This window comes from Pseudomyrmex gracilis, unplaced genomic scaffold (assembly GCF_002006095.1).
Source record: "Pseudomyrmex gracilis isolate BER0280 unplaced genomic scaffold, ASM200609v1 scaffold_2, whole genome shotgun sequence".
Classification (NCBI taxonomy): Eukaryota; Metazoa; Arthropoda; class Insecta; order Hymenoptera; family Formicidae; genus Pseudomyrmex; species Pseudomyrmex gracilis.
Genome location: NW_018020586.1, coordinates 510,500 through 531,895, shown reverse-complemented (window position 1 = coordinate 531,895; position 21,396 = coordinate 510,500). Strand labels below are relative to the sequence as shown.

The following is a 21,396-nucleotide window of genomic DNA, read 5'->3' as shown; positions in this document are numbered from 1 at the left end:
CATCACGATACAAAGATACAATTTTGGATTAAACTGTAACTGTAATAATATAATTCTTAGCTCGTACAAAATATCCCCGTTTTCTACTTGATTAAAAGTCTGGAACTTCCGTTTCACATTTCTTCTGTTCGATTCTCGGATCGCGTTTGAATCTTGGAGATGAAAAAAATTAAAAAAACAAAAAAAAGAAAATAAAAAATAAAACATACGGGACAACGACGAGGATTGTAAAAATGACGAATCTTCAGACAGTTTTTTTTTTTTTGAAAGAAGGATATTTCCGCATTTTTTTTTTTTTTATCTCTTGGGCGCGCACGCTCAGAGAATACTTTTTTCAATACAGTGTATATGTACGCACATTATATAGAACATTAATATACATATACATTGTATACGTGATGCGCAGAAGTAACGTCTGTGTGTTCTACGCGTTCCGAGAGTTAGTGTATGTGTGTGTGTTCAGAAATATTCTATTTTTTTTTTTTTTAATAAAATGTTATTACATATTAAATTACACTAGTGAGCGCTGTGAGGAAAAAAAAAAAGCGACTTTGTCGCGCCCGCGGAGTCCCGCGCTGCGAAGAAAATTAAAGAACGCGAACGAACAATACGAAAGAGACTTGCACATTCGCGGAGAGAAAACGGAGAGAAAACGGAGAGAAAAAGAGAAAGAGAGAGAGAGAGAGAATTAAACAAAAAAGATAAGAAAAAAATCATATAGAAACAACTTCAAAGATTATACGACATTGAGAAATAGAAAGGCTTTTCGCGCGATACAAAAGCCAAACATACAATTCATTGTACATATATAATTAGGCTAAAAAAAAATAGTGCTTATCTTTATAATATAATTCATCGCAATATTACCCAATTTTACTTTGTTTTTTTTCTTCTTCTCTTAAAAGACATGAGTTATATCGCTTTGTGTTGTTACGCACACGCCTACGCACACGTTCGACACCGTTTTTTTTTTTATTTAAACGCTATATAACATTCGACGAATTTATCTAAGGTCGAACTTGATCTAGAAAATGGCGTTGAGAGAGTAACCGCATTTCCTGTCTTCTTCGAAAAGAAAGACAACTACAAAAAAACGGGAAAAAGAGTAGGCGGACGAGGAGAGACGTTGTTTTTTTTTTTTGCTTTTTGTTTTTGTACAACTCCGAGGAAGAGTTGGTGGTCCATGTGAGTGTTAGATTTTTTTTTGTTTTCTTCCTTTTGCGATGCGAACTGAAAATTTTCATGTACATCCTTTTTTGTGTAGCTTTTTTTTAAAATTTTTGCAGTTACCAAGGACCGCAACCGTTAGATGTTCTGAAATCAAGAATTATATATATATAAAAAAAAAAAATTTCTTTTTACTTCCGATTGTTTGAAACCCCCCCCCCCTCGATGTTCGCACCTGCCGGATTTACGCGGAACGCTTACTTTGGTTAAACTGATGGATTGGACACGAGATTACAGTTCTCAGCAGCATCCGGACTTGGATGATTCGATTGGACGTCCGTGTTCTATTTTCACCTTGTTGGCCGGATCGCTCGCGCCGCTCGAGGGTGGACCTACTCTAAGCTTGATCTCGGCAGCCATGGTCATAAACGCTTGCTCTACGTTCATCGCGTTCTTCGCTGATGTTTCCAAAAACGGTATGCCCAGTTGATCGGCGTATTCCTGTTTGGCAAAAACAAACGAGACAACACAGAAACAATAGCGCGATTAGAACACCAGATCGTGAAACGAATCGAATCGAGCAAGAAGAACGTTTGCGGACATTAGTTCGTTACCTTGGCTGTTGTGTAATCGACTACTTTTTTAGTGTGTAAATCACATTTATTGCCCACTAGCAGCTTGTTGACGTTATCACAGGCGTAACGATCAATTTCCTCCAACCACTGTTTGACGTTGTTGAAGGTCTCCTGATCCGTACAGTCGTAAACAACAATAATACCGTGCGCACCCCGGTAATAAGAACTCGTAATTGTCCTGAACCGTTCCTGACCCGCCGTGTCCCAGATTTGAAGTTTTATCGTTTTCCCATCGAGATCAATGGTACGAATCTTAAAATCCACACCGATGGTGCTGATGTAACTTTCCGTGTATGTGTCATCGGCGAAACGTAGCAGAAGACACGACTTGCCCACGCCGGAATCTCCGATTAAGAGCAACTTGAACAGATAATCGCTGAAACAAAAAACAAAAAAAAAAAAAAAAACGTTTCAGCTTTGTTATCAAATCGTGTCGTCGACTCGTGCGCGTGTGTTTTTGTGACGGAAGAGAGAGAGACGAGCGCTTCGCACACACCGCGCTCTTCAAAAGAGCGATGTGTGAAAAGGCGAATCATCGAGATCGCGAATGTACATCGAAGATGCAAAGTGCACACAACGGAACAAAAAAAAAGAAAAAAACTACTCAGCAAATCGGATCCTTGGACGTTCGAGCGAGGGGTATCTCGAGGCTGATTAGTTCCTGATAATGGGGAAAAAAAAAAAAAAAAATAAAGACCCGAGTGTTCGACATCGGGAGACGCGCGGATACGGCGAAAGTGTACCACCGGAAAAAATGAGCGAAATATGGACTACGGCGCTAGAATGCCATGTTTCACATAGTAGGAGGGGAGACGACGCACGGGGGGAGGGTGGATCTGTCAGACGGTGAAGAGATTAGAGACGTGTATACATGTACACACATATATATATATATATATATATTTTTCTTCTTTTTTCGTTCGCCCCCGTCGAAGGACAGAGGGGAGAAGAACGGCGACGAGGATTCACACACGCGTCGTCTCTCTCTCTCTTTCTTTCTTTCTTTCTCTCTTGTCGTTCTTGTGCGTGCGTGTCGTCGCTCGAGCGGACGAGGCGAGACGTCGCGCGCGGCGCGAGATCTCGCGCACTTCTCGTATGTCTCTGCGCAGAATGAGGGGATACGATTTACTCACTATTCGGGATTCATCGTGGACATGCTACGGCGAGTGACGAGCTGGCTGGTGATAATGTGGACGCTCTCTCCGGGATCCTTTGGGTTTCCGAAATTACAATTACGACGAGGGGAAAAAAAACGGTTGTCTCGGTGTCCGGATGCGCGACGACTACGGCAATCCGCGAATGACAAATCGCGAAAAATTATTAATCACGTTCCCCCCGAGATATGCGCGACGGAGTTGTAACAATGGCGGTCAACAGCAACTCCTCCCAAACCGACGAATGAGACCTCCACACACACCATTGACGTAATGCCAGAATGGCAGCAGGTGCTGTTTCATTCCCACCGTCGTCGGAGCCGTTCGAGAGCGAGACACGACCTCTGGCGCGCGGTAAACTTTCTCTCCGACCAATAGCGGACCGAGCGAGCTAAGTTGGGTGCCAATCTCGAGTGTGGCGAACCTCGTCCCGATTGGACGAGTTTCATCACGCGACTCGGTCAACAAACGCGAGTTCGACCAATCCGGAGGTTCGTCTCTGATCAAACCGATCGGCTGATCACCCGATTGGAATTGATCAATCGCATCAGTCGTTCATCAGTCAACCCGACCAATCGCGATTCACGTCTAATCGGCGATGGTGAAAGGGTCTCGAGACTTCAAGGCGATCACTTGTGACAGTTGGTGGAAACTAGTCTTTCGACGTGACACTAGGAGCGGCGAATTCTCGCGTACCTGTCATTGGGAGAAGTGGTCTCAGTCAAGTATCCGGGGTTTCTGTTTTGAGTATATTTACATTAGATTTATATAAGCGTATGGCTCATATGTAGCGCGCGGGACGATGGGACTTTAGTAAATAGCACAAACAGAGTGTTTGCAAACAGAATGCATTGATGTCGTCAAATCATCAAACACAAGCACTTCCCACTGAAGTATCATTCAGAAACGTCGATGGGGAATGGCTAACGTTGGAGGAGAAAGCAAGCACTGGCAGTGTCATAAGCTTTGTGCTGCGTAGGGAACGGCGATTTAATATAAATCTCTGCCTGATACTGGTCTGCGCGGTTGTCTTCGTATGGGTCGTGTCGAAAACTCTGATTCTGTCTCTACTGTCGGTGTTTGTCCTGATACTCCTGCGAAACGTGTTCATAATTTCCGCATGCCATGGTGAGGAAACAAATTCATTTCAAATTTCTTTAAACTGAAAATGTTGCAACGACTTTTTTTTGACGGAAACAATTTATTATCGCCAGATAATTCAAAACTTTTCACTCGACCAATTTTTCTACACATGCTACTTTTGCAGATACTTTATTAGTTGTGGAATCTGTTGGCGTGCATATCGAATGCAAAAGAGGATTCGGAATTTTCTCGTCTACAGAATTTTTACCATGGGATGTGGTGGAGGATGTGTTCATTAATGAAGTCATAAAAGGAGTAAGTTTTTCTTTGTGTGAACTGTAATAATATTTGTTTGTCAGAGATTTTTTGTGTTACAAGAAGAAAGATGAGATTCAAGCTTGGAAATATATCAATTTCAGCAAAGGGTACTTTATTATCTCACATTTATTGTAAAAGAGTCAGTTGGTAGACAAGATTCAACAAGATTAGTTCCCCTATTTCAAGATCTACTGCCTGAGAGAAAATGCCTGGAATATATGTACGAACATTTAGCAAATTTAATTGGATCGACTCAAAAAAGGAATCCTTCCTAACCATTCCTGGATCTTATTGGCTGTGTTGCAAGAAGAATATATACAAATTTATTTTTAGATATCATCGTACAATGAGGTACAAAGATAATTGTCTTGTTTCTTAATTATTCTTTGAGAAATTTCAATTAATATTTTCGTTTTAATTTTCAGAAATACCGAGCAATTTCCATATGGACGGGAATTGTTAAAAATTATCAGAAGGATCATAAAGTGTCATCCAAGCCAAGGTCAACAGTTTGGCACTCAACATCTTCTTGTTACTTACAGTATCCTTTTTCTCATTATTGTTAGATTTCTCATTATTGTTCTTTTGATGAACAAGTTTCGCAATATATAAATTCCTTCACTTCCGTATCAATAAAAAATCACAGATTGCACATCTTGGACGCGCCAGGACAAAATGTTCGCGATATTGAAATTTCAGCAGAGACAAAATGCCGCGACATTCTCGCACGCGTTTGTGTTAACTATACAAATCTCTTCGTCGGAAGAAAACTCGTCGCGTAATTTAAGATGTCCGATTGTCGGAGACGTTGAATCGAATGTTCCTTTGGCTATTGACGAAGCGGCTAAGTCTGTGATATGTAACAAAACATCTGCAAAAGAGACTGAGACGTGTCAGAGCAAAACAATAGACCAGATCTCGCAACATAATGAAGTTGAAACCACATCAGATGAGGTATTAGAAACATCCAATTCTCGAGATAATGTAAAAGACTCTGTAAACGTTAACAAACATCAAGATGGGAGTACAACTGCGATGTATCTCGTTAACGAGAGTGGCTCAAAATTGCTTAGTAACGTCATCGGAAATAAATCAGTTAATTTTGACGTCAGAAACCAGAAAAAAGCCGTAAAACACTCCATCGAAGATGCACAAGAACGATGTTCCAAACGGAAAAAAACGGACGTGAGTAAGGAACAACGTGCTATAAATCAAAACTCGAAGTCATTACAGAAGGAAAGGTCTTGGTTTACAGAAATAGCAAACGTTACTAGAGATTCGTCGTCACCTGGACCGAAGCTTAATGAGAACGCTCGCGCTGTCGATGCTGAGGATGATAAAGATAATAATAATAAAAATGTACCGTATAGATATTTTTTTGAGAAAGATATCGAAAGTGAGAAACACAACAGGAAATCGAACACACTCTTGGCCACTGATCGGTCAGTACAAGAGGATTTGTCAATCGAAAGAAAGAATAACGAAACGTCCATCGGTAATGACAAAATACTCGACTCGAAGTCCGAAGAAAGCAACGGGAATCACACATTGGCGAACGGTAATAATCAGTCGCAAAGTAATGCACACCACAAGTCGTGCAGATCTCGCAAACAAAAAGCCAGGGAATCCGAGAAGAAGGCCATACCAGACAAGATCTTACGCACCTCTAATATTACCGACCTGGTAATGGAGGGTCTGATGTTTACCATTCGACAAGATCAGGACAGCGTGGCCGTCATCGAGCAGAAGACCAAGTTAGAGGTGGACGAGGTGTTGGAGAATTCGGAAAAGGCTGAGACGAAGGCCGGAGAAAAGTGTTTGTTGAATTCAAGCCTGTTGAGACTGGAAAACATGGTGACGATGTTCGACTCGCCTCACGAGAAACGCGCACGTCGCAAAACTGGCCACGCCGGCATTAGCAATAACGCGTATTCGATACCAACGTTGATCAACTCATCGTCCGTTTATCCTAGCACCACTGTATATAGTTCAGACGCCAATTTTTTAGATAGAAGAATGAACAGATCAAATGTTCCGATTGTTTACAGCAAACACAACACCGCGAATGACTCGTGCCGATGGGAACGTGATTTCGAGAACATGAGCGACATGTATTCAGTGAGCGGAAGTACAACCGGACGAAGTGACTTAATGGAATGGCAGAGTAGCGACAACGAACAAGATGTAACGAATAAGACCAGTAACGAGAAAGAGGAAAAGAGAGGAGACGATGTTACTCCCGAGAGTTTTCAGTCTACAGTGTTTTCGACCGAGGAAACAATTTTAGAGTCGCAAAACAGAAATCCACTGATTGATACGAACACGGAGGTGACGTACAAGTGTGATATATCGGCCGAAGATTGCGGTTCTTTGTCGGATTCAACCATCAAGACATCGGCGGAAGAAACGTCGCCAATTTCGGAGGAGCCTGCCGACAAGTCGCGAGACAGAACAACCAGCGTTCCGAGAATAATTTCGAACAAGATCATTACCATCGATCAGATGCCATTTGTATTGCAGAACGTAGTGCGAAGCGCGCGCAAGACCACGCGTGGATTTTCTTCAGCCGCGAGCAGCGGCGAGACGTCGCAACGACGTGACAGCACAACGTCTTCATCAGAAGACGCGATCTCCAAGGATTCCTCGTTGAAGAACAAACGTGAGGATTTGTGCGCGGCGTCTGCCGAGCTCGACGAAACGGAACTCGACGAGTCGTCCGTAACGATCGACGTTGGCAACGGAAACGCATCACCGAGAAACAGAAAGGAGAGAAACAACGGGACCCACAGGGGTTCACGCCGACCGTCTTCGAGACATCATCACAGCTCGCCGAGAAAGTTGCAGGACATCACGGAAGAGTTTTATTACGACTTGCTCGCGCAAAACAAAGACGATGTCGCTCGTCAGAGACGCCTCAGGCAGAGACGAAAATGCGCGAGCAACGATGTTAAAAACGGCAAGGTGCGCATAGAGATGTTGAAATTTATTCAGGATATCACGGAAGGTGCTAGGGTGGTGGTGCGACGATTGAATATAGAATAAAGCGCGACGACGTTGGTCCAATTTAGGAAAATTAATTTACACCTCGGCAACGCATCGGCAGTACGATATTGATCGAAAGATGCGCGTAAAATTGTTATACATATTTGCATTAGATACGTTATGTGTGTGTGTGTGTGTGTGTGTGTGTGTGTGTGTACGCGCGCGCGCGCGCGCGCGTATACACATTTTATTCATAAAAATAATTCATTGTAAATAAAACAATCGCAACTTTTTCTCCTATCATGATTTTATCCTTATAAATAATTTGTTAATAAAAAAAAAACATTGTTGCTCCGATGCAAATTGTATATTAAAATTGAAATGTAACGGAAATAAATCGTATGATAAAATGTTTTTACACTCGCTGATGTGATTTCTCAAAATGAATTTTTTATAATTTCGATGATTTTTTTTGTGCGCGCTGATCGATTTAATTAAAAATACACGCCAATCCTAGGAGGCGAGAATTTCCGCACGCGCGGCGGGTGCGGAAAGTGCGTGCGAGACGCTCGAGCGCACGCACGACTTATCGGTGCGTAACCAACGCTGCGATACGATAAGTCGATCGCGCGCGCGTGTCTCCTCCTCGTGTGTCAAGTTTGTCGACGGGCGGATATTTAGAAAACAGCTGTTCGGGTGGTGGACATGTTTATCGCCACAGATGCACGGGAGCGCGTATTGAGGCCCGTCGTCGACTTAGTCGACACGCGAGATAACGGGCGGGAATGATATGATCGTGAGTCGCGCGAACAACGAGTCGATGAAGAGGAGCGCGTTTCTCACGGCGCTGAGAACCTCGAGGTTACGTGTGAACGTCGTGATGTTTTGATGATTCGCGCGCGTACGGGATCATGGCTCAGTGCAAGTTAACCCCGCGGGAGTTCATCGGCAACGCTTTCTCGCCCCAGATAGCCGTGGTCTGCTCGATCGCGGCCGACGCCGCGTGCCAAAGGAACAATCTGTCATTCGTCGAGTTGCTTCAGCCCTTTTGCAAATTAAACACCGAAGGTAATTAACACCCACCCACCAGAACCAACCACCTTGCACGTCGTCATAATTGTTCATCGAGAACTCATATATGTCAATCTCATATATGGCAATTTGTTAACGTAATTTGTGCAATGTTTGATGTGATCTTCCAACGCTTGTGCGATCATTTTGTTTAAACTTTTAAACCTGAACGATTCGTTACACAGATATATGGTCTGAAAAGCAACGTGCGCTCTTTCAGGTCACTTCAAGGATCCTCAAGGAAGCACGGTTACAGTTAGAAATCTGCGGCTCGCCATACAGGATATCAATGCGCGACCGCCCGAACCGAGTCACGCCAAAAAGATGTTGAGCGAGGCGGTAAGTTCCGGTTTGTGCGAGCGCACAACCGCGGTTCGCATCGGCACAACCGATCTGGACATACCGATTTCCGTTCCTTGGTTCGAGGCGTGGAGAGAAACATTTCTGAGCGTTCAGTTCCCGTCTGATCACGAATTCACGAAACACTTGCTCGCTTGCATGATAGTCGTCTCCACGTCGGAGGACAATCCGTTGGAGCGAATTCAGACCATGGGGGCGCAATTGCATCAGAGCGTGCCGGGAAAATTGCCCAAGTGGTTCAATAATAATGCTCTTAGGTATTACATTTTAGTTCACGATACCGTTCAGGACGATAGAAATAAGTGAGTATATATTTTTTCTCTCTCAAACAATTTTACAGAAAACTTTGCAGTATCCGGATTTTTGCATCAAATAATTGACAAAACCGAACAATTTTGTATTTTTTTTTCTAGAGCGGAAATGGTTTTTACGGAGATGAAGACTATTTACGGTGCTAACAATTGCTTTCTGTTGCAAATGAATTCGAGACCCCCGGGTCTGTCCGACGACAATACGCATCTGCCCGATCCCTGGAGTCAGTTTCTCACAAAACACTCGGAGGTTTCGGGCAGCAGCGAACAAAACAGTTCTCCGCGCACACCCGCGGACACAGGCGGAGTATCCGCCATGCCGAGCGAGGTCACTACGGAATCCGACAAGTACGTTTTTCTTATTTTTTTTTTTTTTTTGTTATTGCAAGTGACATTGACCAGAACTCGAGGGTTAATGATACGAACAATTTAGAAAGGATTTCAATATCTTGTGAAAAGGCATGTAACACCTGTTACAGAACAAGTCAAGCCGGAACGCCAATAATGCCGCAGAACTGTATTACGTTGCCGTCTCCGGACACGGCGCAATTAGTCTCCGGGATCGACACAATTAGTCTGTCTTCTGAAATATCCGATGTGGCGAGTACGCATCTGGAAGTCGGACAGGAAGCGGTCCCGGTTACGATTCATCCGCTCAGTCCGGACAATGAAAAGAGCTTCATTACCACGAGCAATGTCAAGGGTCAGTCAATTAATTCTCCGATAAACATGAACGTCTGGGCGGATTCTCCGAATTACGTGGTTGCTCAACACGGTGCTCGTCTATCCACGCAAGATCTAGAGAGGCTGCGGACCTTGATCACGGAATTCTGTTTGCGAAGCTTGTTGCCTTACGTGGAGAAGCAGATCGGTCTGTTGAACGACGTGATCTCGAACAAGAAGGGAGTCAGCAGATCGCTGCTCAGCGCCACGAAACGATGGTTCGGTACAAATAAACCTGGTGCGCCGGGTGTGACGCCATCCAACGCTGTGATGTAAGACGTACTTTCGTCTCTTGTTGTTCAAACCGATCTGGAAGTTGAATTTAAACCTCGCGATTACGTCGTCGGTCGTAAAATTTTACACATTTTTATGTTGCAGTTACACCACGGATTCGCCAGAGTTGCAATTACGACGTTTGGGCGATCTGTGCTTCATGTTCGGCCACTACACGCTCGCCTATCAGGCGTATCACAGCGCGAAGCGTGATTTCGCGGGTGATCAGGCGTGGGTGTACTACGCGGGTGCTCTCGAGATGGCCGCCCTGAGCGCCTTCATGCAAGGCGAAACCAATAGGAAAACCATCGAGTACATGGACGACGCGATATTGACTTACGCGAACAGCTGCAAGATGCCGCAGTTCGCGACGAGGGCGACGTTGCTCAGCGCGGAGTGTCTGAAGGGTCGGGGACTGTACGGCGAGGCCGCGAAGCAACTGATACGAATGACCAGCGAGGACTCGGACTTGCGCTCGGGTTTGTTGCTCGAGCAGGCCGCTTATTGCTTCATCGGTCCGAAGATGATGCGCAAATACGCCTTCCACGCGGTTCTGGCCGGGCACAGATTCTCGAAAGCCGGACAAAGAAAACACTCGCTGAGATGTTATCAGCAAGCGTATCAGGTAAGTAAATTGCTTAAACCGCCCTATCATCGTCTCGTGTACTTTTTTAGAGAAATGTCGTTATCTCAAATAACATTTGTGTGTACATTAGGTATATTATAAAAGAGGCTGGTCTCTGGCCGAAGATCACATCCATTTCACAATCGGCAGGCAAGCTGCGTCGTTAAAGCAGGTTTCCGAGGCGGTGAAGGCATTTGAAAAATTACTTAACGCTTCCAGTAAGCAACACGCTCCGCAACAGGCCGCGTTTTTAAGAGAATTTTTACACACTCATAATGTGAGTACTCGCACCTAACCAGAGATAATTTCTCGTCGCGGGAATTGATAACACTTGGGAAATATCAGTGTTAGATAATTCTCGCTTGCATTCTCGCGCAGTTATTGTTTCAGGAAAATGGAATGACGTGCAAGGAACTTCCAGTTTTACCGTTACCGTTAGTAGATAGCAACAATATCAAGGTGCTCTACGGTCCGTTGGGTAAATCGACCGAAAGCAATATCCCAGCGAGCCACGTCACATTCAGCACCGAAGAAACGGACGACGCGAAGTGGTCGAAGATGGAGGAGTTGCTGATAGCCGAGGCGCAGGGATCGCCGCCCATGATATTCAAACCTACGGTCGCGTTGTATTCCGGACAAAGCAACAACACCGCAAAACCGAACGCGGTTCTGGACGAGCCGGCACATTATTCGATCGAGTTGCAAAATCCGTTGCACGTCGCGCTTCCGTTGTCCGACGTGACTCTGCTGTGGTCTTTCGCCTCACGCGACAACGAGACTGTCACAAACGAGTCTGTCACGAACGAGATCGAAGCGAACTCGAGCCCGGTCGAGTCAAGCGTCATAGACGCGATTTTACTGCAACCGATGTGCAAACAGAACATCGTGTTGTCTCTCATACCCAGGCGAGTAGGCGAGGTGAAGGTTCTGGGTATAAGTTACAAACTGACGAATCCGGTACAGGTGTTGAACGACGCGCCGGTTGCGAATTCGAACATCGTCGTCATCGGCAAGAGATTGTTCGAGATCACGCTGCCCAAGTTGAGAAATGTGAAAGAAAAACCCGGCGCGAATACGCAAGGAAAGGATTTTAGATTGGAGATGAACGTGATAGAGAAAGCGCCGTTTATGGAGGTAAAAAAAAAAAAAAAAAATTTATATACCGTCTCTTGCGCCGACAAATTGACATTTCTGTCTTTCGCCGCAGATACTTTTTACCAAACTGTCGCCGGAAATGCTGTGCGGTGAAATACAAAAGGTGGAGGTCACGTTGAGGAACATCGGCAACGCGCCACTGACGAACGTACACATCGCGTCCACCGACGCGAAATTGTTCACGTTGGAAAACTCGAAAGTCGTGAAACCCGAGGGTGAGAGGATCTTTAGAAAACGTGTTTGTGTATGTTTTGTTTTTGTTTTTTTTATGAAAAATAAACGACGTGTTTACAGATTCAACGATGAGAAAGAGCAGTAGATCTGTCACGAAGGTGATGTTGCCGGTCTCCAAGAACGGTGTGTTAAACGTAGGCGAGACTCACAGAATGTCACTTTGGGTGCAAGCGCCCCGCGACAAGGGCACGCATAGATTGGATCTGCTCTTTTATTACGAAAACGTCGAGTCGAAAACGTCCGCGCTGAAGCATCGATTGTGTCGACACACCTGGCAGTTGACGGTGCTGGACTCGATACAGATCACCGCGATCGCCACCAGAAGCGGTTTGTTCAAGAACGACTCGCCTACGTTGAATCTGATCATGTCCGTGAAGAACACCAATCAGGTTCACGATCCATCCATAAACGAGATCATGATATCCAAAGTGTCGCTGCAGAGCGCGCTGTGGCTCGCGTCTCACTCCTCCGTTCTGCCGCTGACTGTCAGAGTGCAGCCGCAGGAGGTGTTTCATCTGATGCTTAAGTTGAAGAAGAAGAAAACAAGCAGCAACGAATCGAGCACCATCTCCGACGTGTCTCTGATCTCCGACGAAGTCGACCCGCCGTCGGTCGACAATTATCCGTTCATTAATTTCGTACAGAGGCGTCACATCCTGCCGTTGGACGTGAACGAGAGCGCGAACGACATGCAGCAATTTCAGCCGCAGCACAACGTCGATCACGCGTCGGACATCATGGCGTTGAATTCGACGCTGATCGTCAGATGGTGCGCCAATATAACGGAGAACGGTGCGATCGCGCGGAAAGCGGTCGGACAGCATCACATCGAACTCAAGCACTTGGACAAGACGTACAAACATCCCGCGGAAGCGCGCACGGAGCGCAACGAGTACGGGACTCGCTTGAGGATCTTCGGTCCGGATCGAAACGTACCGAACGCGGTTACCGCTCCCGTGAAGGATCCCGTGTGGGAGACGGAGTGCTCAAAGAGTCTCGTCTCTTTCTCTCTCAGTCATCAGAGACAGACCACGCACGATTTTCAACAGAGCCGACTGTGCGTCATGCCGGTTACGATGTATCTGCAAAATCACTCGGATATGCGAGTCGACGTCAAAATAAATACAATAGGCACCAGTAGGTAAGGGAACACGTCACAAAGACGAATTTTTTACGCTGTTGTTACGCAAACACACTATGTCACTATGTATTTAGTTTCGTATATTATACTCGCCACTTTCTTTTCCAGTGAAACTCATCTTCCAAGTATTAAGTCCCAGCTGTACTCGCCTCAGGCTTCGACGTACTACAAGTACGCGGGTCACTCGTCAATTCACTCGAACGTCGAAGCGTACGCGAGCAGCACCGTAAAGTTGCACGCCGTGTTACCGAGTCCGGGAACGTACGACTTAGCGGCGCGAATAGAAGTCACTGTCAAAGCTGTAAATAGTAAGGAATACGTCGTTCAGAAAGGCAAGATGGAGAGCATATGTATAATCAACGGCAGCACATAGATTGAACACCTATGTACCGCGATATTTGTTTGTTTGTTTGTTTGTTTTTTTTTTTTTTTTTTTCTCGTTGAGTAGAGAGAGTCGGACATGGTGGAAATGCTATATTTTTTAGTGTAACTCGATCATTCCTCCCTTGTCAATGTACATATACGTCGTATGTTGAAGATTGTTATATTATAGCTAATATTTTAATAACGTCAACATTCATGTTTTTACCCGATTTCCATGATTTCAGCGTTTCAAATTCGCTTTGCACGTGACACAATTCGTTGTCACACTCCGCGCGAATACGCGCAAACCAAATTTTATATCACGCGAGACGCAAGTGTTTTCGGGATCGTTTTTTCTTTTTTTTTTTTTTTTATCCGACTTTGTGCACTAACTCGTCAACCGTGTTTTACCTGGTTTTTCTTCTCGCAACCCCCTCCCCCGTTAGTCTTGAACTACCTCACACAGGTAATTTGTAATAAAGCGGTCGGAGCGGAGCTCGTTTCTGCTGCGTTGCGACGAGAGACGACCCGACGAAAGAGGATCGTCTTCCTTTACCCCTTGCCAAACGTCTCGTACGGTACCTTCTTATCAAGACATATCGTCATCTTTTTTTCTTGCGCGCTCTGCTTTCGAAAGAAGTTTAAGTCGCGTCGTTTTGAGTTTCCCCCGATCTCTTTCGAACGTACTGAAATACGAATGAAATTTTTGTACGTTTTAATTATTACTACACATCTAGCAAAATTGGCGCGAGCATGAGAAATTTGCGAGAATCTAAATTTACGTTTTTTTTTTGTAAATATTGTAAAAGGGATCAGTCTGAAATTATTTTGAAGGAAATTCGAGAGACTTCGTTCTCCCTTTTAAACAGATGGCATGGTTGAAAATTTTTTCGACAAAAAAACTTGTATTTTTTGTACGATGTAATCTCGTGGAAAAAAAAAAAAGAAAAAAAAACAAACATGCGTAAATAACGGATTTGCTCGCGGATTTTCACTGGCGATTGTAATATTGTCTTTCCTACATATAACACACACATACACACACACACATACACACTTTCTCTATTTTAATTAAAAGATTTTAAAAATAGTCTTCTCTTTTGTAACAACACACGTTTATTGGGAAAAAATTAGTCTGTGTAAAATAAAGAGGTTTAGATTTGTAAATATACATACCCCTGATGTGTATATCGTGAAATTTGTTTTCTGTACATATACAAATATACGTTTCAAATGGTTCAGCCGATGTGTTTGCGAGAACGTTTTTATTGATTGCGCTTCGTTGGTAAGTTAGAAGTGCGGACTTTCTAATTTCCGGAGTTGCCAACTCCGTGGAAAACTTGAGTGATTGGAAATTTTTGCGGTTGGCAATCCTACCTTAGGTTCGTGTTTTCACACGAATCCGATCGGCGGATTGTCGAGTAACCGGATTGGCTTCGTGTCAAGTGGACTGCGGCCGAATTGGCGCTTGTTGTCGGCCAATCCGACGCTCGGATTCACGAGATAAAACCTTCTGACTCGATCCAACTTCCCATTGCCAGCTGTGGCCGAATTCTTTCCTCGCGCGTTTGTATTGGGATCGTTAACTTTTGCACGACGTGAGTATCTTTTTATTATCCATTGTTATCCAAAGGCATCGCAACAAGCAACAAATGTTTATTTGCATGTTGCGTTTATTGATTATTTATTTAATACGTGGAGTAATGTAATTTTGATGTTCTGACGTGAATTTTTGTTCTACTTTACAGGTTAAAAAATGGGGCGCCGACCTGCGAGGTGGTACGTAACGAAATCTTCAACACGTTTGTGTGTTGCGCTCTTCAAAAACTTTTAGCGATTTTTTGACAAGTTTCTGAATAAATACAGTTGAAAAAATATTATCTTGTCAATTACCATCGTACAGAGTTCATGAGTAAACTTAGTGTCTTGTGATCATCTTGGTTTTTTGTGTTAAAATTTGCAATCGCAATATTGTGCAACACCAGATTAATAAACATTGTGTGTCACAAATGCTTCTCAATTGCATGGTTTACGCAATACTTTGAGAATGTTTTCTGTTTTCAGCTATCGATATTGTAAAAATAAGCCCTATCCAAAATCCAGATTTTGTCGTGGTGTACCGGATCCAAAGATCCGTATCTTTGATCTTGGCAAGAAGAAAGCATCTGTAGAGGACTTTCCCTTATGTGTGCACTTGGTATCGGATGAATATGAACAGCTTAGTTCCGAGGCTCTGGAAGCCGGACGTATCTGTGCTAACAAGTACATGGTCAAGAACGCTGGCAAAGATCAGTTCCACATTCGTATGAGACTCCATCCTTTCCATGTTATTCGTATCAACAAGATGTTGTCATGCGCCGGAGCTGACAGGTATATAAATTTGATGTTAAATAAGATGTCGAGTACATATATTGTTTTTATAAACTTGAAAAAAAGTTTAAACTAAATTTTGAAAACTGGAAAAGTACGTTATTTTATTATTTTTCAATGGTTTCCAGGCTCCAGACTGGAATGCGAGGTGCGTTCGGGAAACCACAAGGTACTGTGGCCAGAGTACACATTGGTCAGCCTATCATGAGCGTGCGTTCTTCGGACCGTCATAAGGCGGCTGTGATCGAAGCTCTGCGACGTGCCAAGTTCAAGTTTCCCGGCCGTCAGAAGATTTACGTGTCGAAGAAATGGGGTTTCACCAAGTATGATCGTGCGGAGTACGAAGAGCTGAAAGTGGCGGGCCGTCTTGCTCCGGATGGTTGCAATGTCAAGTATTTACCTGAGCACGGACCACTTGATGAGTGGAAGAAATTCAGGAAGGTGCTTGCAGCAGCCTAAAGCAGTTAGACCATAAAACACTTTGGACATGGAATTGAATAAAATGGATGAAAAAAAAAAACAAAACAGTGAATATTTATATGCACACAAATCCTAACAATTATGAGAATACAGTTTATTTGAAGATACTTTTCATTGAGTTTTTTTTTTTTTATATATGCTATTTTAAATTTTTACATAGGATTTTTTTGCACAAAACAAAAAAAGAGTAAACGATTGGATTTCAAATGAAGTGGAAGCACCTTTATTACCTAGTATCAGTTTGCAGCTTGTAAATCAATATAATAATTTATATCTTATTGCAAAATGCAGTAGCGTTCTGTTTTTTTTTTCTTTTTTTTTTTTTTAATGTAATACAGTCTTTACAATTCGAGGAGCTATATATCAGAGTTAATAATATCCGTGGTATCTCTAATGTGTCAGACAATGTCCAAGTAATCCATTTTTGTCCTCGCATTCGAGAGGATGAATATCAGCTGATTTATACAACGAGAACTTCGTTGATACATCATTTTGCGATATGTTTTGCTTCCGCGAAGATTCGTAACGAGAAAGTGTGCTTGTGACACACGTGCGAAAAGTTGAACAAAGCAAGAGTACATCAGCAGCTGAACATCTCATCACAGAATTATTAGCCCTAGTATATACGCGTATATGTACATGTGTATATATTTATATGTTATGTATATGTGTGCTTCACGTTCTATCGACCTAAAGGATTCATAAAAAATACCATTATTTGCATCTTCTTTACATTAGTAAATACACAGAGTGATAGAATGTAATTTTTTTTTTTTTTTATACCTAAGTCCTAAGTTATTCTATTATGCAAAAATGTAGATTTTATATTTATTCACAAAAAACCGCACGTAAGAATTTGTTTCTATACAAGGAAAATAATTTCGCGTAGGGAAAGTACGAGATTTTTTTTGGAATTCTTCAAATAAAATAAAATTTTTACTTGAACTATCCTAGAGAGCGCGCGAATCTACGTGGACGTGTGTATAAAACAAAAAAAAAAAAAAAGATTCATGAGAGAAGGGCGGGACAGTATGTCCTGTCCTGCCGTCAGCGTTAGGCAGACTCGGAAGGAGTCTATTTGGCCTCCCCGAATTGTTAAGCGCGGAAGAGAGCACTGGTGGTGAGTTCGCGACGGGTTCTCCCAAACGCGCGGGATAGGCACACCGTGGGAGTTCTATAGTCGGTACGAGTCCGACACTACTCTCAGCCTTTTCAGAGAACTGAGAGTGTCCATGAGGATTCCCCCGCATTAAAAAAAATTGCTTAAAACTCCTGAATAAATAAATAATTTCGCGAAAAATTTAAAAACTTATTATTCAGTAATGGTAACCAAACTGCTCGAGAATGAAAGCTTCGTGAGGAAAAAAAAACACTTTACGTGTCTAGCGCGAATGACAGTTAAGATCTGTATCCGTCTCGTTTTCCGTGTTCTGAATCTCGTCGTCGACATCAATATCGCATATTCTGTGGGAATGTACGTCCAGAGCTTCGGTGCTTGTAGCCGCATCCAACAACGGTGACAACTTCTCTGCCTCGCTGTCCTCGTCGTGACCTTGGCCCTTTTTTAAGCAAACATAACGAGATCATGATTTTAAATCGTCGTTTATGCTTCAAAACAATTTTTTTTTCATATAAAAAAAAAAAAAAATACTTTACCTCGTACAACGAGGCTGCTGGTTGCTTCTCGTTGACCAGTCTGAGGGTGTCGCGCGTTCTCAAACTGGATTTGTCGCGTGTGTGCACCGATTTGGTACGCATAGCCGGGGATCTGTTGTGGAGATCTTTTTGAGAACCCGAGTGTTCGTCCCTGGCCAGCAACACGGACATACGGAACTCGGGAGTCGGGCAAGCGGTGCCGCTCGATCTGGCTGATATGTCGGCTTCTTTGGCGGATGCGTGTTTAGAAATCGGTGTGCGCTCGGCCGAGCTGAAAACGCGCGTAACATTTCTCTCATATCGGACCTGTGTACAGACCGTAAAAGATGCGTGCGTTATCGACGCGTTACCGATTCAAAGTTTCCGCGGCTTGAATAGCGCTCGCCGTATCCGTGTCGGGTGTATCGGGAGATTCCGGCGCGATGATAGCGGTTCGCGGAGTGTAAGGTCCGTTCAGAGCTTCTATCAGAGACACCGCCTCGTAACCTGGTGGAATATTCTCGCAGCTTCCCTGCGAGATCAATCCTTTCGAATTACGTTGACAACAAGAAGACAAGCGCGAAACGTGAATGAAATGAATTCTCACACCTCTGGCAACGCCGGATTGGCGATGATCGTGCCGGTCGCTTTCTGAAGAGCTTTGATTTGCAAAAGCGCTCTGAAAGGCGCGCGACATATCGGACAGTTGTTCGCCTGATATCTGAGCGAGTCGGCGCACGAGTTGCACAAACACAAATGCCTGCACGGCAAAATCAACGTGTCGCGCACCTCGCTTATGCAGATAACGCATTCGGAACCGTTGTCCTCGGTGTCCTCGTCGCTGCCTTGTTGCTGAGAGAAAAGAAAGAAATAAAAAAAGAAAAACAGAAAAAAATCAATAAAAACTCGAAAAATTATCGCACACTCACAAAGCGTACACGCTTTCTCGTTACCTTGGCGTTTTCGGTGTTTTTGTTCTCGATTCCGTAAATCTCTTGCAACAAATAACACAAACCGTCCACGTACAGCTTCTGCTTGAGCGCTTTCAAAACGTACGTGCCGTCGGGATGTTTCTCGACCACGGCTATCGTCGTGTGAGACTGTTTCGGATCGTCCGATCCCTCCTCCGCTACGCAATGTATAGCTATCGGAATAATCTACAAGTTACGGAAGCAATCGATCTTATTTAAGTTACACATGATGCGCACACGGTGTGTGTGTGTGTGTGTGTGTATCTTCTCTATCTTAGAAATGCGTACTTCTTTGTTCACGTTGTACACCATATCCGCCGCATCCTCCAACGACGGATCGAATATGTGCGACGGTTGCGAGAACAATTGGTTCGCTCCTTTGTTGTAGTGATACGTTTCCGAAGTCATGTCTATATCTCTGGGTATGTATCTGCGAACATATATTTGAACAGAGGTTTGGTTTTTTTTTTACGTCGCACACGGTTAAGTGGTTCTCTCGCGAAGATGTTTGTCGCGTGCTTGCACACTTAGAGATACGCACTTGACGCCTTTCGTGGTTACGTCCTCTTGACAGAAGTAATATATCGTTATTGCGCACTTCACATCACAGTCGAACACAAACTCGATGTTGAAGGGATTCAGTTTAATGTCTTTGTTGTAACGTTTGACGTTGTTGTACTGAACGGTCGCCGACGTGTGATCCATGTTGCGCACCAGTCTCAGAGATTCCTTTCGAATGTTCACTAAACTCTTCAAGGTCTTGGTAGGATCGTTCGCTTGAGGCGGAGGATACGGAAACTGCAAGATGAGAAATATGTAAAAACTCGTCCTTCTTTTTTACCGGACTTAGAAGAAAGTTAAAAGCCTTCGTTAACATATAAAAAAAAATCTGATGTCAGATATCGCAAAATGTCGTACGGGGGTTGGACGACTTCCTAAGAAGTTTAAATCCGTGTTCTCCCCGAAAAGATACGCCTCGGGTTGAGGTGTGTCGAATCGTTCGCCGCCCATTATAAAGTGACTACCAAAATAGGAACCTGTCCGAGAAAAACAATTGAACGATAATTGACAATAAACAAAACGCATGTTTGTGTGTATATTTTTTTTGTTTTTGTGTACATCTTCGTACAAATTGAAATATATATAAATACCAGATCGCGGGGGATATTTGTACGCGTTGTTCGACGTGATGTCAACCTCCTCGACGCCAGCGTTCTGTCTGCTGGTCAACGATCCCATTTCCGTGCAATTGCGCGATTTGGGACAGTCACGGAGAAACTCGCGCGATTAAATCGGCAAAACCTAATTTGGACACCTCTATTTGGAACTCTTCAATCGGTTGCGTGTGTGTCACATTCGTGCGAGCGGATGTAACGCGCGCGCAATTGACGTTTCTGTCGTTATGAAAAAATTAAAGATTGAAAGAAAACGTTCTAAGGGTTGAAAGGTGACGAGGTTTTGCTACTGACAGTTCTGTGACATGTGTGGTGTCAATTACAGATGTTTCCGCAGTTGCTTGTCAATGCCATTGGGAGAGAGAGAGAGAGAGAGAGAGAGAGATAAGTGTGGATACCCCAGAGAGAGAGACCGAATGAATCCGCCTTTAAATGCGACGCGACTGCCAATCAAATCGTCTCAGCTACCGCACGCAAATCCGCCGTAGACGATTATGATTGGCTGACGAAAAGTTGCGCGTAAAGATCCGTCGCTTTCAGCGCCGCTGAAATTCCCATCCCAAAGTAGATTGAGAACTACGCTTCGCTCTCACGCGGAGAAAGCCGCTGGAATCGAGCAATTGGTCGTCCGGTCGAATCGACAAGAACCGACCAATCACGGTCCAAATTTGGAATTTCGATCGGAAACGGTGAAATTCAATTTGATTGAGATTAATTCTGCATCGAAGAGCGACCGGATCCGCCGAAAATCGAACCGAATTCGCTTTACCCCGGAGCTTCCGGATCAATTCTCTCTCTCAAGGTATATTTTCTCATTCAACTTCTCTTTTCTTTTCCGCGCGGAAAAAAAACTTCTTCGTTCGCTTATCCGCGTTTCCAATTTTTCCCCGTCATGAAAACCTGCCGAGATATACAGGGTGGTCGGTTCGAAGCGAAACGTTACGTTTTTGCGATTGTGTGTGCGTGCTTGCGTGCGTGTGTGTGTGTGTACGTGTATACGTGCGTACCGCTGCGAGCGAGCGAACACAAGTATGTATGCCGATACGTATCGCGCTATCTCGCCTCTCGCGCCTCAAATATATATCGTTTGTTGATGCTGGGTCGCTTCTCGTGAAATCCTTTTACAGACTTGTAAAAGAAACGGAAAACGTGCGCGTCGCGTTTTGGTGG

General features: G+C 44.0%; 5 protein-coding genes across 8 annotated transcripts; 3 read left to right on the top strand and 2 right to left on the bottom strand.

The window, feature by feature from the left end:
* Positions 1-329: 329 nt before the first annotated feature.
* On the bottom strand, positions 330-3,210 carry LOC109853573 (ras-related protein Rab-1A). The gene is made up of 4 exons (XM_020425819.1): positions 2,936-3,210; positions 1,782-2,178; positions 1,429-1,668; positions 330-1,314 (listed from the first exon to the last, which is right to left on the bottom strand). Exons 1-3 carry the CDS (start codon positions 2,956-2,958, stop codon positions 1,468-1,470), a joined length of 621 nt encoding a protein of 206 aa, XP_020281408.1. The 5' UTR covers positions 2,959-3,210; the 3' UTR covers positions 330-1,314; positions 1,429-1,467.
* A 134-nt stretch (positions 3,211-3,344) lies between these two features.
* LOC109853564 lies at positions 3,345-7,725 on the top strand. 2 transcript variants are annotated; one of them, XM_020425806.1, is made up of 5 exons: positions 3,345-4,084; positions 4,224-4,354; positions 4,544-4,708; positions 4,783-4,898; positions 5,004-7,725. In XM_020425806.1, the coding sequence occupies exons 3-5, from the start codon at positions 4,563-4,565 to the stop codon at positions 7,397-7,399; spliced, it is 2,658 nt and encodes an 885-aa protein (XP_020281395.1). In that variant the 5' UTR covers positions 3,345-4,084; positions 4,224-4,354; positions 4,544-4,562; the 3' UTR covers positions 7,400-7,725. The 2 variants fall into 2 exon arrangements, with proteins under 2 accessions (XP_020281395.1, XP_020281386.1); XM_020425797.1 differs by having other exon boundaries at positions 4,459-4,708.
* Positions 7,726-7,930: 205 nt separating this feature from the next.
* Positions 7,931-14,765, top strand: LOC109853852 (trafficking protein particle complex subunit 8). Of its 2 annotated transcripts, none has more exons than XM_020426390.1 (10): positions 7,931-8,407; positions 8,631-9,072; positions 9,184-9,429; positions 9,561-10,076; positions 10,183-10,702; positions 10,794-10,979; positions 11,093-11,836; positions 11,910-12,072; positions 12,152-13,232; positions 13,341-14,765. In XM_020426390.1, the coding sequence occupies exons 1-10, from the start codon at positions 8,251-8,253 to the stop codon at positions 13,603-13,605; spliced, it is 4,320 nt and encodes a 1,439-aa protein (XP_020281979.1). In that variant the 5' UTR covers positions 7,931-8,250; the 3' UTR covers positions 13,606-14,765. The 2 variants fall into 2 exon arrangements, with proteins under 2 accessions (XP_020281979.1, XP_020281969.1); XM_020426380.1 differs by having other exon boundaries at positions 11,081-11,836.
* Positions 14,766-15,112: 347 nt separating this feature from the next.
* LOC109853878 (60S ribosomal protein L10) lies at positions 15,113-16,485 on the top strand. The gene is made up of 4 exons (XM_020426421.1): positions 15,113-15,193; positions 15,344-15,374; positions 15,660-15,965; positions 16,094-16,485. The coding sequence occupies exons 2-4, from the start codon at positions 15,352-15,354 to the stop codon at positions 16,422-16,424; spliced, it is 660 nt and encodes a 219-aa protein (XP_020282010.1). The 5' UTR covers positions 15,113-15,193; positions 15,344-15,351; the 3' UTR covers positions 16,425-16,485.
* Positions 16,486-16,640: 155 nt separating this feature from the next.
* LOC109853863 (RING finger protein 157) lies at positions 16,641-20,586 on the bottom strand. Of its 2 annotated transcripts, XM_020426410.1 has the most exons (10): positions 20,521-20,586; positions 20,203-20,445; positions 19,970-20,088; positions 19,593-19,849; positions 19,340-19,481; positions 19,034-19,237; positions 18,690-18,932; positions 18,452-18,612; positions 18,102-18,372; positions 16,641-18,004 (listed from the first exon to the last, which is right to left on the bottom strand). In XM_020426410.1, the coding sequence occupies exons 2-10, from the start codon at positions 20,288-20,290 to the stop codon at positions 17,828-17,830; spliced, it is 1,662 nt and encodes a 553-aa protein (XP_020281999.1). In that variant the 5' UTR covers positions 20,291-20,445; positions 20,521-20,586; the 3' UTR covers positions 16,641-17,827. The 2 variants fall into 2 exon arrangements, with proteins under 2 accessions (XP_020281999.1, XP_020281991.1); XM_020426402.1 differs by having other exon boundaries at positions 20,203-20,567.
* Positions 20,587-21,396: the final 810 nt, after the last annotated feature.

Coding starts and splice junctions, on each gene's coding strand:
- LOC109853573 (XM_020425819.1), bottom strand. CDS start 2,958: ATGTCCACGATGAATCCCGAATA. Junction 2,179..2,935: donor TCCACGATGAATCCCGAATA/GTGAGTAAATCG, acceptor TTTTTGTTTCAG/CGATTATCTGTTCAAGTTGC. Junction 1,669..1,781: donor TCGATTACACAACAGCCAAG/GTAACGAACTAA, acceptor TTTGCCAAACAG/GAATACGCCGATCAACTGGG.
- LOC109853564 (XM_020425806.1), top strand. CDS start 4,563: ATGCCTGGAATATATGTACGAACATTTAGCAAATTTAATTGGATCGAC. Junction 4,709..4,782: donor AGATATCATCGTACAATGAG/GTACAAAGATAA, acceptor TTTAATTTTCAG/AAATACCGAGCAATTTCCAT. Junction 4,899..5,003: donor ACATCTTCTTGTTACTTACA/GTATCCTTTTTC, acceptor AAAAAATCACAG/ATTGCACATCTTGGACGCGC.
- LOC109853852 (XM_020426380.1), top strand. CDS start 8,251: ATGGCTCAGTGCAAGTTAACCCCGCGGGAGTTCATCGGCAACGCTTTC. Junction 9,430..9,560: donor GTCACTACGGAATCCGACAA/GTACGTTTTTCT, acceptor CACCTGTTACAG/AACAAGTCAAGCCGGAACGC. Junction 11,837..11,909: donor AGAAAGCGCCGTTTATGGAG/GTAAAAAAAAAA, acceptor CTTTCGCCGCAG/ATACTTTTTACCAAACTGTC.
- LOC109853878 (XM_020426421.1), top strand. CDS start 15,352: ATGGGGCGCCGACCTGCGAGGTG. Junction 15,375..15,659: donor GGGCGCCGACCTGCGAGGTG/GTACGTAACGAA, acceptor TTCTGTTTTCAG/CTATCGATATTGTAAAAATA. Junction 15,966..16,093: donor TCATGCGCCGGAGCTGACAG/GTATATAAATTT, acceptor AATGGTTTCCAG/GCTCCAGACTGGAATGCGAG.
- LOC109853863 (XM_020426410.1), bottom strand. CDS start 20,290: ATGGGATCGTTGACCAGCAGACAGAACGCTGGCGTCGAGGAGGTTGAC. Junction 20,089..20,202: donor CAAATATCCCCCGCGATCTG/GTATTTATATAT, acceptor TTTCTCGGACAG/GTTCCTATTTTGGTAGTCAC. Junction 19,482..19,592: donor GTAACCACGAAAGGCGTCAA/GTGCGTATCTCT, acceptor ATATGTTCGCAG/ATACATACCCAGAGATATAG.